At 45.6% G+C, this 16,326-nt stretch overlaps 2 protein-coding genes across 5 annotated transcripts in view; one reads left to right on the plus strand and one right to left on the minus strand.

Moving 5' to 3' along the window:
• The first annotated feature begins 380 nt into the window (after positions 1-380).
• orc4 (origin recognition complex, subunit 4) lies at positions 381-11,847 on the plus strand. Of its 4 annotated transcripts, none has more exons than XM_080835967.1 (14): positions 381-461; positions 1,344-1,415; positions 1,608-1,684; positions 2,145-2,235; positions 3,238-3,313; positions 3,447-3,532; positions 3,967-4,015; positions 4,272-4,423; positions 7,444-7,617; positions 8,273-8,359; positions 9,094-9,202; positions 10,336-10,431; positions 10,521-10,588; positions 11,473-11,847. In XM_080835967.1, exons 2-14 carry the CDS (start codon positions 1,359-1,361, stop codon positions 11,653-11,655), a joined length of 1,305 nt encoding a protein of 434 aa, XP_080692093.1. In that variant the 5' UTR covers positions 381-461; positions 1,344-1,358; the 3' UTR covers positions 11,656-11,847. The 4 variants fall into 4 exon arrangements, with proteins under 4 accessions (XP_080692093.1, XP_080692094.1, XP_080692092.1 ...); XM_080835966.1 differs by lacking the exon at positions 381-461 and adding an exon at positions 851-1,013; XM_080835968.1 differs by lacking the exon at positions 1,344-1,415 and having other exon boundaries at positions 423-461.
• A 160-nt stretch (positions 11,848-12,007) lies between these two features.
• Positions 12,008-16,326, minus strand: part of acvr2ab (activin A receptor type 2Ab) — a 73,120-nt gene continuing 68,801 nt past the window's right edge. The window contains exon 11 of the mRNA XM_080835960.1: positions 12,008-16,304. Coding sequence (XP_080692086.1) covers positions 16,110-16,304 — 195 coding nt within the window. The 3' untranslated portion in view covers positions 12,008-16,109. The remainder of the gene's footprint in view (positions 16,305-16,326) is intronic.

Here is a 16,326-nt window from a genome sequence, read left to right on the forward strand (position 1 = left end):
TCATCTTTCCCGTGTCCAATAAGTTCTTGGACGACTAATTGTGTTGAAACAGTTCGTGTAAGCTTGTTAAAAATCGGTTCTGTCCCTTTAAAAATAAAAATAAAAAGCTTCCCCATCAACTGCCTTTGCTGGTTCTGTCTGAGCTTGGGATAGAAAGATGGAGCTCTGTACTGCGCCTGCGCGGCTGCTGAAGCCTGGAGAAGACGGGTTGTTCCAGCATGCACTTGGAGATGACAGGACAGAAAAATCAGAGATGATGAAGTTTCAAGAACTTTTGTATACTGTACAGTTGTGATCTGCTATGAGCAGCGTTTACGATAGGTGACATACAGAACATATATGGTTTCTCACATCAGAGCTAGTCTTATTTTTTTCTTTTTCCAACAATGTTTACAGCTTGAAAAACTCCCAAATCGGTTAAAACCATAAGGAAATCTCAAACAATACTGATACCTCAAAGGGTAAGTTCATTTAGCAGATGCCTAAGTCAAGGACCTTACGGCAGAAGGGCCGGGTATGTAAACAATTTCAACATACGCAGATGCAATCCTTCCAGACACAAAGCTTTGCAAGTCATACAGGTAACAACTATTCAAGTCCATTAAATACCATACCGATTTGACAGCAGCCTTGTAACCCAGTTAGTGTGCAGTATAACACTGGACTGGCATGTGGAGCAGTGTGAATATAAACTGAATCAGTGCGAGGAATACATTTATAAATAACTTAGGTGTGTTTGAAAATTAAAGTGCACAGGGTTACAGAAGTTAGACCACAGGCTTACCAGCCTCGTTCTGACACCCCACACCAACAACCCCGGATATGCTCAAGATAGCCCTTCCCGATTTTGTAGTGTCTCTCTGTTCTAGTTCCGAAAACTTCCTTGTGGCAATATTTTGAGTTGAAAGTTCACAAATGGCGCGGAAACACTAGAGAGGAATTTGTGTGGTGTATTTGTCAATTTCAGTTATTCTAACATTTAATTTAGCACCGCGTTTCAGAAGCAAACTCCAGTAAGTATGCTTGCTAACTTGCTAATTAAAAGAGGCATGTCTTAATTGTAAACGTTTAGCTCGTGTTTGCTCTCTCATCATGGTTCTGTTCTAGAGGCGAAGTTAGGTCAGATGGGGATGTGCCTATTGTTTAGCGTTACTGTCCACTGGCTACAGCAGGTTACTGGAGACGTAGGAAGACTGTTGCACATATCCTGCACAAAAGATGAGCAGCTACGTTAGCAGTCGTTTTTGTCGCAGTGTGACAGCGTTGGTACGAGGGACGGTGTCAACACATCAGTTTTTACTCCAGCTGTGGCTAATGTTGTTTCCCCCCTCCATCTCGACCAGGTAACGAACAGAGCCATGAGCAAAAGAAAGTCAAGGGAGAGCCATATGACAGTCGGGGAGTGTGTCTCACAGGTTTGCATTTGGCCACATTACTAATTGATCTGGATGTCAATGAATGAGTGAATCAATTAATGGATGGATGGATGACTTTATTACCTTCGATCAGCACATCTTAGTTGAACTATTGATTTTCACGTTGTCTTGTAGCATTGACCCGTTCAAGACTATCGGCAATGGTGCATGTTTTTGTGTGTACATCTGTAGGCACAAAAATGTTTGAGGCAGAGGTTTTGTCGGCAGGAGCTGTCCACCCGACCCATGGGTCTGGAATCCCAGCACAAGTAAGTGTGATGGGTATCCAGCTACTGACCTACACCATCTTTCAATCTATTTATTCCTTTACCATGATGTTAGCCTTAGAAGAAAGGACTCAGAAATCACATCAATTATTTTTGACTGCAAGTTGTATTGATTTCCCCACTGAAAAGATTAAACACTGTTTTGAACCCAGAGAAACAGTCAGTTTTGATGTGAGCATGGGTAAAGTTAGTGAAAACACACCTCGACAGGCATACCCTGACCTCCCCTTCATGACTGGCTGGGTGCTACCCCAGCCCAGCCCTACCCCCACTCTTACCCCCACCTTCCAAGCACCTGTCCTTGTCATTGAGCTGTGTGTGTGTGTGTGTGTATGTGTGTGTGTGTGTGTGTGTGTGTGTGGTGGTGCTGCTGGAGGGGTCTCGGGCGTAGTAGAGGGTTAGAGTTACGGAGCTTGTGGTCTTCTGCTGCTCCTGCTTTCAGGCACTTGCTGGAGCTGCTGAGGAGAACGGCTGTTCACGGCGAGAGTAACTCGGTACTCATCGTGGGACCCAGGGGATCTGGCAAGACAATGGTATGAATGAGGCACTCTGTGTTCATGTCTGTGTGCACTCGCCTTCAGTCCCTCCCCACCCTGGCTACCAGACTACACTACCCAGCCGTGTGGCTACTGTAGAAGTCGCACCATTGCCCTCTAATACTGACACACACACACACACACACACACACACACACACACACACACACACACACACACACACACACACACACACACACACACACACTACGAGCCATCAGAAGACCTATTCCCACAGACGGTGTTGCTCTCAGTCTGCCAACTGGTGTATGCATGATAACAATATCCCCTGGCTGAGCGTTGGGAAAGCTCACTGGAGCAGTCCTGGAAGAGTTCTGAAATAACAGTACCAGGACCACACTGGCCCCTTCCAGAAACTGGAGCACAGGCTTATTGTGTGTGTTGAGTGGCTGCATGTACTGTAAGTAGAAGAAAGTGTGTTGTGGTGATGATTCTTCTGCTATTGTTCCTGCCGAAGGAAATTGATACCCATATCAGTTTCTACATTCAATTTAAGGCAAGATGGAAAAACCCCATCAGTAACAGGAGTGGAAAAACAGGTAGTGTGGGGCTAGATGTCGAGATAAATACCCAGGATTTAGTGTAGCAAATAAACAGTGATTCCCCTTGCTGTACCGCTCTGCTGATAGTAGAAACCTTTAGCAGCCAGTGTTGTGTTGTATAGGAAACTATATAGTTTGACCTCGTAACACTATGTAAAGCAAAAATCATTAGCTCGTATTTAGTGTTATAGTGAATTTTAAGAGTTACACTTTGAATGAACCTTTATACGATCTCCAACTTACCATAATTTCCAGTCATAATCTATACTTTTTTTTTGTTTACCTCCCTTGTTGATTACTTTGGGCTTTTACAGACTTCATGCATCCATCCTCTCTGTTCATGTACCAAATTGGACAGATGGTCTCAGGATATGTCTGTATCTGCGTTGACCCCTCAGTGACTGATGGTCTCTGTGTATCTGCTTTGACTCCTCAGCTACTGAGCTACGTCCTGAAGGAACTACTGCAGGAGAAAGATGTAAAGAGTAACATTATGATGGTGCATTTGAATGGTGAGCTTTTTGGGAATGTATGTACACATTCTAGCACTTATATTTATATGTAAAAATAAAAAAGAAATATGTATATGTTATAAACATTCTTGTTATTTAATTCGTAGATGATAACGCTGCTCTGCTCTTTCAGGGCTGCTGCAGACTGATGATAGGATCGCCCTCAAAGAGATCACAAGACAGCTCAACTTGGAGAACGTTGTTGGAGACAAAGTTTTTGTAAGTGATATTGACAAGCCATCCTGTGAGGATGATAAATCTTATTAGTTGACCTTTCATCCCAAATCTACACCCGGGTCAGAGATGGGGGAGCATGCAGAGTAAAGGGCATGATTAGCAAAGCTGGACTGAGGTCGCTTGTGTAACTAGGGGAGAGAGTATTCAAACCAATAGTCTTTCTATCATTTAACAATGGCTGCTAATGTTCAAAGGCACTTTTTAGGAGACACACACCTGAGCTTGAGAGCCGGTGAAGCTCTGGGCACATCAGTCTCTCAAAATGAGTTTGTTTTTAATCTGTCAAATGCAGTTTCTTTGATTTGCTTATTGATGCCGTTTTTTCTTTGTGTGTTTTAAATTGTGCAAAGAGGCTACCATGATGTAGAGTGGAATGTTACTGTGAGGTTTGATGACACGCTTGTCTACTATTTCAGGGTAGTTTTGCTGAGAACCTTGCGTTCCTTCTGGAAGCACTCAAGAAAGGTAAAAGCTCATGTGATGCAATGAAAATACTGTCCTTATACATAACAAATTGTGGTGTGTTACCATAACATTACAATGCAGTGTGTGTGTGTGTGTGTGTGTGTGTGTGTGTGTGTGTGTGTGTGTGTGTGTGTGTGTGTGTGTGTGTGTGTGTGTGTGTGTGTGTGTGTGTGTGTGTGTGTGTGTGTGTGTGTGTGTGTGTGTGCATGCGTGTGCGTGGACAAAGTCACAATGCATTGACCCAGTTTCTCTCTAGGTGACAGGCACAGCAGTCGTCCAGTGATTTTCGTGTTGGACGAATTTGATCTCTTTGCCCACCACAAGAACCAGACGCTTCTGTACAACCTGCTGGACGTCTCGCAGTCTGCCCAGGCTCCCATCGCAGTAGTGGGCCTCACCTGTCGACTGGTGCGTCTGCTTCACTACATAAACCTATGTAGTAGTTGACCATTAATACAAACCTGTTTAAAACCAGTGCGATGGGGGAGCCGTAGGGCAGAGTTAGCGTTAGCGTACCATAAATAAATGGGTGTAGGACCCATTGCGCTCCCCGTTTCCTGAGGGCCCAAATTCGACTCCGTTCTGAAGTAATTTCTCGAGCCAACCCCCCATCTCTGTCTCCCACTCATTTCCTGTCATATCTTCACTTTCCTTTCAGATAAATGCTAGAAAAGCCCCCCAAACAAACAAACAACATTTACATTTACATTTAGTCATATAGCAAACGCTTTTGTCCAAAGCGACGTACAAGAGAGAGAACAATAAAGCTAAGAGCAATAAAACCTGGTGGAACAATAAATACTGCTTTAAAAAAAAAAATTAAAAAATAGAAAACGACTTAGAAAGAAAAAGAAAAAGGAGTGCGGGGCTGTCACTGCTTAAGTGCAAGTTAAGCCAAGGTGCCAGTTAGGAAGAGAGGTGCTCTCTGAAGAGTTGGGTCTTCAAGGGCTTCTTGAAGGTAGAGAGGGACGCCCCTGCTCTGGTAGTGCTAGGCAGGTCGTTCCACCAACTGGAACTACAACTGAGAATAGTCTGGATTGCCGTGCTTGCACCGGGGGCAGTGCCAGACGACGCTCACTGGATGAGCCCAGCGTCCTGGGTGTAACATTTGCCCTCACAAGAGCATTTAGGAAGGTGGGAGCAGAACCAGTAAGCACTTTGTAGGCAAGCATAAGTGACTTGAACTTGATGCGAGCAGCTACCGGCAGCCAGTGGAGCTCAGTGAGTAGCGGGTTGACATGGGCCCTCTTTGGTTGGTTGAACACCAGACCCGCCGCCGCGTTCTGGATCATCTGTAGTGGTTTTACCGTGCAAGCCGGCAGGCCCGGTAGGAAGGCGTTGCAGTAGTCGAGGCGGGAACTCACCAAGGTTTGCACCAGCAGCTGGGTGGCATACTGGGTTAGGTACGGCCTGATTTTGCGGATGTTGTATAGCGCAAAGCGGCATGACCTGGCGACAGAGGCGATGTGGGCTGTGAAGGTTAGTTGGTCATCAATAATGACCCCGAGGTTTCTTGCTGTTTTGGATGGAGCAAGAGATAGAGTGTCAGTGTTGACGTTGATGTTGTGGTGGATGAACTGTTTGGCTGGGAAGACCATCAGTTCTGTTTTGGCCAGGTTCAGCTGAAGGTGGTGGTTTTTCATCCATGTGGATATATCAGCAAGACAGTCCGAGATCCGTGCGGAAACAGTGTTGTCCTCAGGAGGGAAGAACAGCACCAGTTGAGTATCATCGGCATAACAGTGGTAGGAAAAACCATGCGAGCGGATGATAGGGCCCAGCGAGGTGGTATAGATGGCAAAGAGAAGTGGTCCCATTACCAACCCTTGGGGCACCCCAGTGGTGAGGTGGTGGGGTACAGACAGATGACCTTGCCATGACACCTTGAATGAGCGCCCAGTGAGGTACGATTCAAAACAGGAGTGCGCCTTGCCTGAGATGCCCATACTTGACAGTATGGACAGAAGGATGCGGTGGTTGACTGTATCAAACGCAGCTGATAAGACAAGCAGGACGAGAGCTGAGGATTGAGCTGCTGCTCTAGTTGTTTTTAAGGCCTCTGTCACAGATTGCAGGGCTGTTTCGGTGGAGGGACCGCTTTTTAATCCAGACTGGTTTGGATCGAGGAGATTGTTTGTTGACAGGAACTCTGTGACCTGTTTGGAGGCTGCCCTCTCAATTGTTGTAGATAGGAGGGTGAGAAGTGAGACCGGTCGATAGTTTTCCACCTGAGTGGGATCAAGAGACAGCTTCTTGAGCAGCGGCGTTACCCGAGCCACTTTGAATAAAGAAGGAAATTTTGCAGAATTAAATGAGGCATTAATCACCTGTGTTATTGCCGGTAAGACGGCAGGGGAAATGGCTTGAAGGATGTTGGATGGGATAGGGTCCAGCAGGCATGTAGTTGGATGGCTGCCTGCTAGGATTTTGGAGACCTCACTCTCAGTGAGAGGGGTGAAAGAGGGAAACGATGAGCCATTGATGGTAGTGCCCTTAGGGGGGGAAGAGAGTTGGTTGAATTGTTTCCCAATGGCTGCCACTTTCTCTGTGAAAAAGGAAGTGAGGTTAGTAGCTGGGGGAGGAGGAGGAGGGTAGAGCAGAGTTTTGAATGTTGAGAATAGTTTCCGAGCATCAGTTGCACTGTTGATCTTGTCATTGAAAAACAAAACAAAACAAAACACCAAAAACGTCCAAAACACCAAAAACCAAATACAACGTGAACTGTACCTCAGCAATGCTTGTTTTCACTTACCTTGCAAGTGAGTTAGTTTGTGCTCTTGATCCTCCTGCTCTCTCTAGGTTTCTCAGCCTCTCTTTCTCTCTCTGTCACTCTCTCTCTCTCGCTCAGCCCTTCTCTCTCTCTTTCTCTCTCTGCCACTTTCTCTCTCTCTTCGTCTCTCTATCTCTCTCTCTCTCTCAGCCTCTCTCTCTCTCTCTCAGTATGTAAACAGTGGTTCTCTCTCTCGCTGTCTCAGTATGTTAACTGTGGTTCTCTCTCTCTCTCTCTTTCTCTCAGCCTCTCTCTCTCTCTCTCTCAGTATGTTAACTGTGGTTCTCTCTCTCTCCCTCTCTCTCAGTATGTTAACTGTGTTTCTCTCTCTCCCTCTCTCTCTCAGTATGTTAACTGCGGTTCTCTCTCTCTCTCTCTCTCAGTATGTTAAATGTGGTTCTCTCTCTCGTTCTCTCGCTCTCTCTCACTATGTTAACTGTGTCTCTCTCTCTTTCTCTCTCTTTCACAATGTTAACTGTGGTTCTCTCGCTCGCTCTCTCTCTCTCTCTCTCTCTCTCTCTCTCTCTCAGTATGTTAACTGTGATCCTCTCTCTCTCTCTCCCTCAGTATGTTAACTGTGGTTCTCTCGCTCTCGTTCACTCTCTCTCAGTATGTTAACTGTGGTCCTCTCACTCTCTCTCTCTCTCTTCCTGGTCAGGATGTGCTGGAGCTGCTTGAGAAGAGAGTGAAGTCCCGCTTCTCCCACCGGCAGATCCACCTGCTCAGCTCCATGGGCTTCAGCCAGTACCTGGAGACGGTGCTCTCCCAGCTCAGCCTGCCCGCCGACTTCCCCGACAGCAAGTTCTCAGACGAGTGGAACGCCAACGTTAAGGTGACGCCATGGCCACACCAGAACGTCATGGCCTGGAAAGTATTAGAATTTGAGACAAACAGATTCAAGCACAGAAAGCCATCGACATTCATTTTGTACTAGTGCAGGCTAAATTCACAAGATTGAGTATTTGTTTCTTGCCCTCGACCTAAACCCCGACACTTAGTGTCTCACTCTCATACGTGATATGTAACCATTCCATGTGATGGTTGGAGCCATACTTATAGCCGTACTTATAGCCGTACTTAGAGCCGTACTTATAGCCGTACTTATAGCCGTACTTATAGCCGTACTTATAGCGACACTTATAGCTGTACTTATAGCATTATTATAGCTGTACTTATAGCCATTCTTTTGAGACTAGCCTAGTTAGCTTGTGTTCAGTGAATGGTGGGGAATAAAAGCAAGAAGGGGTCAGGGGTGGATCTATGGTATTGTAAAAGTGCTTAGCCTTTGCTTGTTATGTTGAGATGTATTCATAGTTTGATCAAAATGTACTGTAATGTTTGAATTTTATGTTTCTGTAAGGACAAAAAAAAGAAGTAATTTGACAGACACATGTTTTCAATAGCATGGATCTGAGTGTGCTGACCAGTTGGAGTGGTGAAGGACTGTATTCATCTTTTTCCCTTGTGCTTTATTGTCCTCCATCTAGAAACTGTGTGAAGACAAATCAGTGGAGGACGTTCTACGAAAACACTTCAACAGCAGCAAGGACTTCCGTTCACTGCACTTGTTGCTGGTAAGGCTGTAATCTTGCTTTTGTCAAATGCACTCCCCACCACATAGTCGACATGCCAGTGTGATTGTGTGTGTGTGTCTGTGTGTGTGTGTGTGTGTGTGTGTGTTTGTGTGTGTGTGTGTGTTTTGTGCGTTCATAATGCTTGGTTTCATAGACTGCACTTTCATTTGTGGGAGTTGCTCTGAGCATCCTAGTGTCTGAACTCTCCCTGTGGTGTGGTTAGTGTCGCCCACCTTCCTCCACCACAGCCACAGCCACAGCCCCCCCCCCCCCCCCCCAAGCTTATTTACCGTCGGGTGCTGCAGATTTGTGGGTCTTAAGTGGTCTCTGAAGCTGCGCTGACTAGTTAGTATGGGAACAGCTGTGAAAGAAACAGGCCTTTGTCTGACTGTTTTGTGTTAGTGTGGTAGGTCATTGTGGTTCTCCCAGGAGATTAATGTGTTTGTGTGTGTGTGTGTGTGTGTGTGTGTGTCTGTATGCTTGTGTGTGTGTGCCTGTATGTATGTCTGTGCGTGTGTGTGTGCGCGGATGTGTTTGTGCGCATATGTGTGTGCGCATGTGTCCGTGTGTGTGTGTTTGTATGTCTGTGTGTGTGTGTGCGCGCGTGTATCTGTATGCATGTTTGTGCGTGCGTGTGTTTGTGTGCGTGTGTTTGTGTGTGCGTGTCTGTATGCATGATTGTGTGTGTGTGTGTGTGTGTGTGTGTGTGTGTGTGTGTGTGGCCCACACCGCAGCTGCTGGTGCTTGGCCGTGTGACGGTATCAAACCCTGTCATCAGACCGGCCGACCTGCTGGAAGTTGGCCGCTTGAGCAGCGTGGACTCCAAGGCAAACATTCTCCACGGTGAGAGCCGCAATCACTATGCACAGCTACGGGAGCCCAGGGCACATAGAATAACAAAGAACGCAAAAGAAGCCGTTTTAGGCCCCAAAGCGTTTAGAAAGGTTGAAACGTGGAGTAGAATCTCTGAAGAGGCTTAGAGGGATGGTCAGATTCATTTCGGCTCCTTAGCTGTACCTCATACTTAACCCCGTCTCTGGATTTTCATTTTAAGGTTCTAGGGCCCAATCTCAATACTTCCCCTTACCCCTTATCTTACCCCTTACCCTTGAAATTGCGCGTTCATGTGAGAGCTAGTGGTGTCTCAATACCCAACCTGATCAAGATTAAGGGGTAAGGTTAAGGGGTGTATGGCCCTCGTTTTTGAGATGATCGGAGGGCTACCTTAACTCCAAGGGCTATCCCAGAGCACACCGCGAAACCAGCTCAGGAATTTTCAAAAAAACATGGCTGCTTGAAGCGAGGAATATTTTACATGAATAAAGCTATCTACACAACTTTTTATATGTTTATAATGACTCGGTTTGATCTGAAATGTGCTACTCGAACGATGTATAGTATTTTAGGTCTTAACTGAAGCTTTCAAACGGTAGTTTTAGGATACATTTAGCGCGTATACCACCACTCCATTGGCTTATATGGTAGCTTGCCAGCTATCATGCTAAATACACTACATGTAAGTATTTTTGGCTTATAATTAATTTAAAAATGACGACAGTCTTGTTTCGTGCTCTACACAGTTGTATACATATATATTTGCAACCATGTTCTTCATTAGACTTTTTTTTAAATCGCTAGTTTCATAGCTCATACAGTCACGCATGACGTAACCGAAACCTAGTGGCGTCTCATTTCATAGGGGAAAGATCTCAGCCCTTGGCCCTTACACTTGCAAGTGCTAGGGTTAAGACTAAGACAAGATTAAGCAAAAGGGGCAAGGAGAAGAATCGAGATTCGGCCTTGTACTTGAGTATTTACATTTCATCCTACTAATGTAATGCATGCAACTGAGTACTTTTACATTGTTGTATTGGTATTTAACTTAAGTGTGTGTGTGTGTGTGTGTGTGTGTGTGTGTGTGTGTGTGTGTGTGTGTGTGTGTGTGTGTGTGTGTGTGTGTGTGTGTGTGTTTACAGGTGTGTCTGTTCTGGAGCTGTGCCTCATCATTGCCATGAAGCACCTGAATGACATCTATGAGGGCGAGCCTTTCAACTTCCAGATGGTGCACAATGGTGAGAGAGGAGAGCACCAGACACAGGAAGCTCTGTAGTCATCACTATAATGACGACAAAATGATGACATTTCTCCTCTGCTCTTCCAGAATTCAAGAAGTTCATCAGCAGGAAGTCACACTCCATCCACAACTTTGAGAAACCAGTCGTCATCAAGGTAAGCTGTCAGGAAAAAGGAGGACCAAAAAGACCCCCCACCTCCCTTTCTAAAAGTTTATTAGATTTTTTAGTTCAATATTGTTCCAGAATTCAATTTTCAACTATAATCTTTTATGTGTAGATTTTTTGGGGTTCTTAAGTGGTTAAAAGGACTGGTTCTTAACTGGGCATGATCCAGAACAATTCAAGCCAATTCATGTCATTTGACTGCCATCTAGTGGATATCCATGGGCATTGCACACTCCAGTGACAGACTGCCCTGCTGTATAAATAGATGTGTCACTGTTCCAATTTGATGTTTCAAATAAAATTGAAAAGCTGCCAAAGCCAATATGCCCTATCTCACAATGTTAAAAAAGAAAGAAAAAAACTCCCTGGATCCTCCCTTCCCCTCCCCTTGATTCGGATCCGGCCCAAAATGTAATGGATTTTTCCTTGGTTTCGTGCTACACCCCACCACCACATTTCATGAAAATCAGCCTGGTAGTTTTTGCGTAATCTTGCTGTAAATCAGGCAAACGGCACAGAAAACGTAACCTCCTTGGCAACCCGAGGTAGTAATGGAAACTACGTTTTAGTTTGTGTGTGTGTGTGTGTGTGTGTCTGTGTGTGTGTGTCTGTCTGTGTGTCTGTCTATCTGTCCGTCTGTCTGTCTGTCGCTCTCTGTCTGTCGCTCTCTGTCTGTCTGTCTGTCTGTCTGTCTCTCTCTGTATGTCTGTCTGTCTCTCGCTCTCTGTCTGTCTGTCTGTCTCTGGCTCTCTGTCCGACTCTCTCGCTCTCTGTCTGTGTGTGTGTGTGTGTGCCTGTGTGTGTGTGTGTGTGTGTGTGTGTGTCTGTCTGTCTGTTCGGCAGTGAATGTGTGTCCTTTCTGTGTGTCTGCAGGCCTTTGAACACCTCCAGCAGCTGGAGCTGATCAGGCCAGTGGAGGCGTGCAGTGTGAAGATCCAGAGAGACTACCAGCTGATGAAGCTCATGCTGGACCACACCCAGGTCACGGAGGCCATACAGAGATACCCACAATGCCCCACAGATGTGCGGCAGTGGGCCTCCTCTGCGTTTGCCTGATGCCTGGACTGTTCATTACGACTGACGTTGACTTCGGTAAAGAGGCTTCTTTGCAGATGGTGCATCAGTATTTGGCGAATTTCACAGGATATCACTGGGGATGTGTGCCGATTGTGTGTGTGTGATGTCTTCTGAATGGACTAAACACACAGTGCCTTGGACCACCTTTAGGTTGTGTTACGTTGTTTAAAAAAAGTGTATTTTTGTATGTCATCACACATTTTCATAGTAATAATGTAAAAATAAAAACTTTCAGTTTGTAGCTCACTGTGATATTTATTTTATTGATTTTTTTTATGATGATTACTGTGCTATGGTGTGGACGAGTCACTGAAAACACCGGAGTCCCAGCTCAGAGCAGTCACTATACTTTATTTGAAAGGAATAGCATACATTTTTTCTGTACAACAATTAACAATCACTTCCAACCAGGCCTTCTGAAACAGTTTGTGAAATACTTTTCATTTCATTTTTTATTTTCTTATCATTTTCTTTCTTTTTTGCAAAGCAATTAAAAATGGCAAGTCCGTTTGAAAAGACATCGGGTCAGTCCCGGTCGGTCCGGTCCGGTCCGATCGGTGCTGCGGACTGACTCACCGAGCGACAGCACACTGAGGGGGTTTCTAGCGACACAAACTCCCTGTGAACACCTGCCCACCCGGGCGTGCTGAGCTAGCCAGCCGCGTTTCAGAGGTAATGCGTTTATAGAGAGGAGGAGAATGAGAAAAACAAGCCAACACCAAGCTGCTGCTGGTCAGGGGGGAGGGAAGGTTCCAGACACCTGGTTTAGAGGCAGACCTGAGGAAGTTCACTCAGAGTAAAAGAAGAGCCCTATGGCTTTGGTTTTCTAGGAGGTTTAACACTTCCTCAGAGTTAGCTTCTCCAGGTCTGACACTGACCCACGTCCTTGGAACGCCCGTCTGATGCCTACTGGAGCACTGACACACTGCTGGAACACTGGGCCGTGGCGGATCGCTGGGATCAATTACATTTTTAGGGGGGATGTGAGGTAAACTATGAGCTGATGTTTTGTCACGGTGCCGTTGGTAAAGTAACATTTGATCCTTGTTTGAACAGAAAAAAACTCAAAGCCTCACCATGACGAGACTGTTTTGTTTTAGGGTTTTGTTTGGGGGGAGGGGGAGCACTGACATAAATTAATACAATTCAAAATAGATATATAAAATAAACAACAGTAAAATCTTATGGAATAATAACCTTTTTCAAATGTTTTATAAAGGACTGATTTGCTTTGTGATATCTTTGAAAATAATAGAAACAACCTCATGCTATATTCACAATCTAAAAACAACATTCATATTTACATAAATGTGCATTTTCTATAATATGCAGCCAATCCAGTTGGGTTATCATCAGTACTCTTAATATATATATTTCATGGCTCACACCCACCAACAGGGGAGAAGGGGAGTCATTTCTTCCAGAAGAAGGCCTGTACCTTCTCTGGTGAGCCTGGCCTGGGATGGGGGGAGAAGAGAGGGCTCTTACTGTACAGCAGAGACTGCTAGAGGCGGACGTGCTCTGAAAGGTCCGGGGGGGTGGGCGGGACTGGGTGCCTAAGAAGTGCTGATTGGTTGGGGAAGGTGTCTAAGAAGTGCTGATTGGTTGGGAGACGGAGGGGGCGGGGAAGACACCTGCGTCAGAACCTCATTACCACTGACTCAGTCTGTCTATGTCTGTTATGGGGGGGGGGGGGGGGGTCAGGGCTACATAAGAGGGGAAGAGGAGGCTGAAACACACAAGTTATTCGGCCTCTCAGGAGAGTCGAGGCCTGTTTGTTATTGACACCACCATTACTGTCACACTGCTGCGCTTTCTAAATACACACACACACACACACACACACTGATAACAACCCGCCAAGCCAGTTGCACCGCAGATCCACTACATCACAGGAATACACACTCACACACAGACTCACACACTTATTCACACTCGCTCACACACACACACACACACACACACACACACTCACACACAAACCCTCGCACACACACTCACTCAAAGTGACAGGATATGGTGGTGTCTTGTCTGTTTTAAAACCAGAGAAGAGTTGGCACTGCTCCTGCAGACGGCTCAGGCCATAGGCTAGTTCTGCTTAACTAAACCCCCAAATCCATCTTTTGTGATGAATTATTTTTGCTTTTTTTGTTTGTCTGTTTGTTTTAATAAAAAAAAATGCTACAGTCTCTGTAGAATTTTTTTTTTGTTTGTTTGTGGTTCCAAGGTGAGTGGAACCACAGTTGGTATGTGGTTCCGCAATGAGTGGAACCACGGTTGGTTGCATAATTGCTGTAACTTAGAAAAGCATAGTTCTGTATCCCTGATGTTGTTGTTGTTGTTGTTGATGTGTTGTTCCAGTTGATGACCGGCTGAGAAAGCCAAGAGGAAGGAAGAGAAGTCGAACAGGTAGAGTTAGCGCAAAAATGGCGAAAAAGAGACTCATAACTTAGTGTAATAAAATCTGTTATGGCAACATGAAAATTTCCTGAAGAGAAAAAAATAACTGATCTGAGAAACTTTCTGTCAAACCACGAGCACTGCAAGAATAACACTTGATCTGCTGTTATGCCATTTGGGGTTTGAAAATGGGAGCGAGATATAGGGGGGGGCACTGCCCATCCCTCAGAAACACGCTGAAGAGGAGAGGAGGGGGCTTAAACGATGGCACCAGAATTAACAAAAGAGAGCCGCTCGGTTATGGAGGATAAAGTGTGTGTGTGTGTGTGTGTGTGTGTGTGTATTTGGGTCCAGGTGTCCAATGTTACAGCTACCTGAGGCAGCTCACAAAGTGTGACACCCGCAGATCTTGAGGGGGTCTTACAAAACCCCAAAAAATCAGGACCCACAAGACATGACATCACTGCTCGAAGCAGAGAAGGGCCTGTGTCAAACCTCAAAAGAGAAAAAGAAGAGAAGAAGAGAAGAGCAAACACTCAACAGGAAAGAAACTGATCAGAGGTCAGGGGCTGATCAGTAAAGTGTCAACTAGGCTATGCATGTCACAGCAAACCAAAACTAGAAGAGCATTTTAGTGTCACTTCTTCACATTAAAACAAATCAAATCCTCACTGATGGAGAGGACGAGTGTACAGTATCTTTTCAGGAAAAACAATAAAAACAAAAACAAACAAAAGTGCTTGAGAGAGTTAAGTGTTAGGTGATGCTGTTGGGGGAACTGAAGCAAGTGCATGAGAGAGGGAGAGAGAGAGCAGGTGAGAAACGACATGTGAAGGCATGAACATCAGGAGGTGAAAGGTCAAACACTGGTCTGGAAGTATGGCCTTAGCATTTCTGTCTGTTGGCATCCTCAGTTTAGCCTTCACAAAATGGCTGTAGTGATTCACATTGTTTTCTTTTGTTTTTTTTTCCAATCCATGTTTGTCTTCCTCATCTCGTCTTTCGTTCAAGTGTGTGTGTGTGCGTGTGCGTGTGCGTGTGTGTGTGTGTGTGTGTGTGTTATTCATCATAGATGAGGAACTGAGGTATACCTTGTTGAGGGAGGTTTATGGTCTCCTTTCCAAAATGTAATGCTAAGAAATAATCCAGAAAAAACTGACAAGCAATAAACCCTTGATTTAGCATGTAGGTTGGTTGGTTTTCCATTGATATATGTACAACACTAGTACACCAAACATTCAGAAGCTGTATCTTAATTGGCATTACCGTAAGTCATTTCATAAAAACACCAGAGTGAACAGCAAATAGTTTTTTTTGTCTTTTTAAAAACAAGGGTTGCCCTTTTTCTTCCTCACCTAGTCTCTCACAGAGTCTCATCCTCCTTTTCATTCATTTATTTTTTTGTTTGTTTCATTTGTTTTGTTTAGTTTGTTTACAAACCCCTACCCCAGCCAGAAGTTCATCGCGTGGAGAAGTCCCTTGCTTCTGGTTTTATATTTCTATGTACTTATATACTTTTATAAAAAATAAAATCTGAAAACACGTGGGCTGCCACCACACAGCCTCTTGTTTCCATGGTGATGTGCCCAGTGAGCTCAGGGCTCTGTTGCCCCAGTCCTGGGGAGGGGGAGGGGGGGGGTAGAAATCCAGCCTGTGGGGGCAGTTGTTTCCCCCCCCGGATGGGGGCTCTGCCCCTTGCAGGTTGGGACTGAAGTCTTGTCTTTATTCTTCAGGCACACACATGAACGATGATGAGAGGTTTTATTGAATGAGGTGACGGTACAAGGGCGCCCCCTGCAGATATTCCTGAATGAGAAGAGGTGTGGGAGGGCCTAATCCACCCCATGCTGCACACACAAAAAACACAACACCACCGTTGCCCCAGCAACCAGTCTGGGAGGTCAGACAAAGGTCGCCTCTCTGTTGGGGCGAAACCGTAGGTGGAGGTGAGGATGGGGCTGATGTCTGATTGGTCAGTTCCATTGTTCTTCACTTGTTCCTGCCACCGCCCCCTTTTACGTGGCGAACAGCCATCATAGGCTGGACTCTTTGGGAGGGAAGTCTGTGTTGGTGACCATGGTGACGACGGTGACGATCTCCTCTGGGGCGATGAGGCTGGTCTGCCGCTGCATCTGGATGACGCGCTCCTCCACGCATCCCGCCGACAGACGCGCCTCTGCCTCGTGGTCCCAGCACTCCTCAATGGTCTCACACAGATTGACCAAGCCCTGCACACACACACACACACAC

Source organism: Sprattus sprattus (assembly GCF_963457725.1).
Source record: "Sprattus sprattus genome assembly, chromosome: 3".
Classification (NCBI taxonomy): domain Eukaryota; kingdom Metazoa; phylum Chordata; class Actinopteri; order Clupeiformes; family Clupeidae; genus Sprattus; species Sprattus sprattus.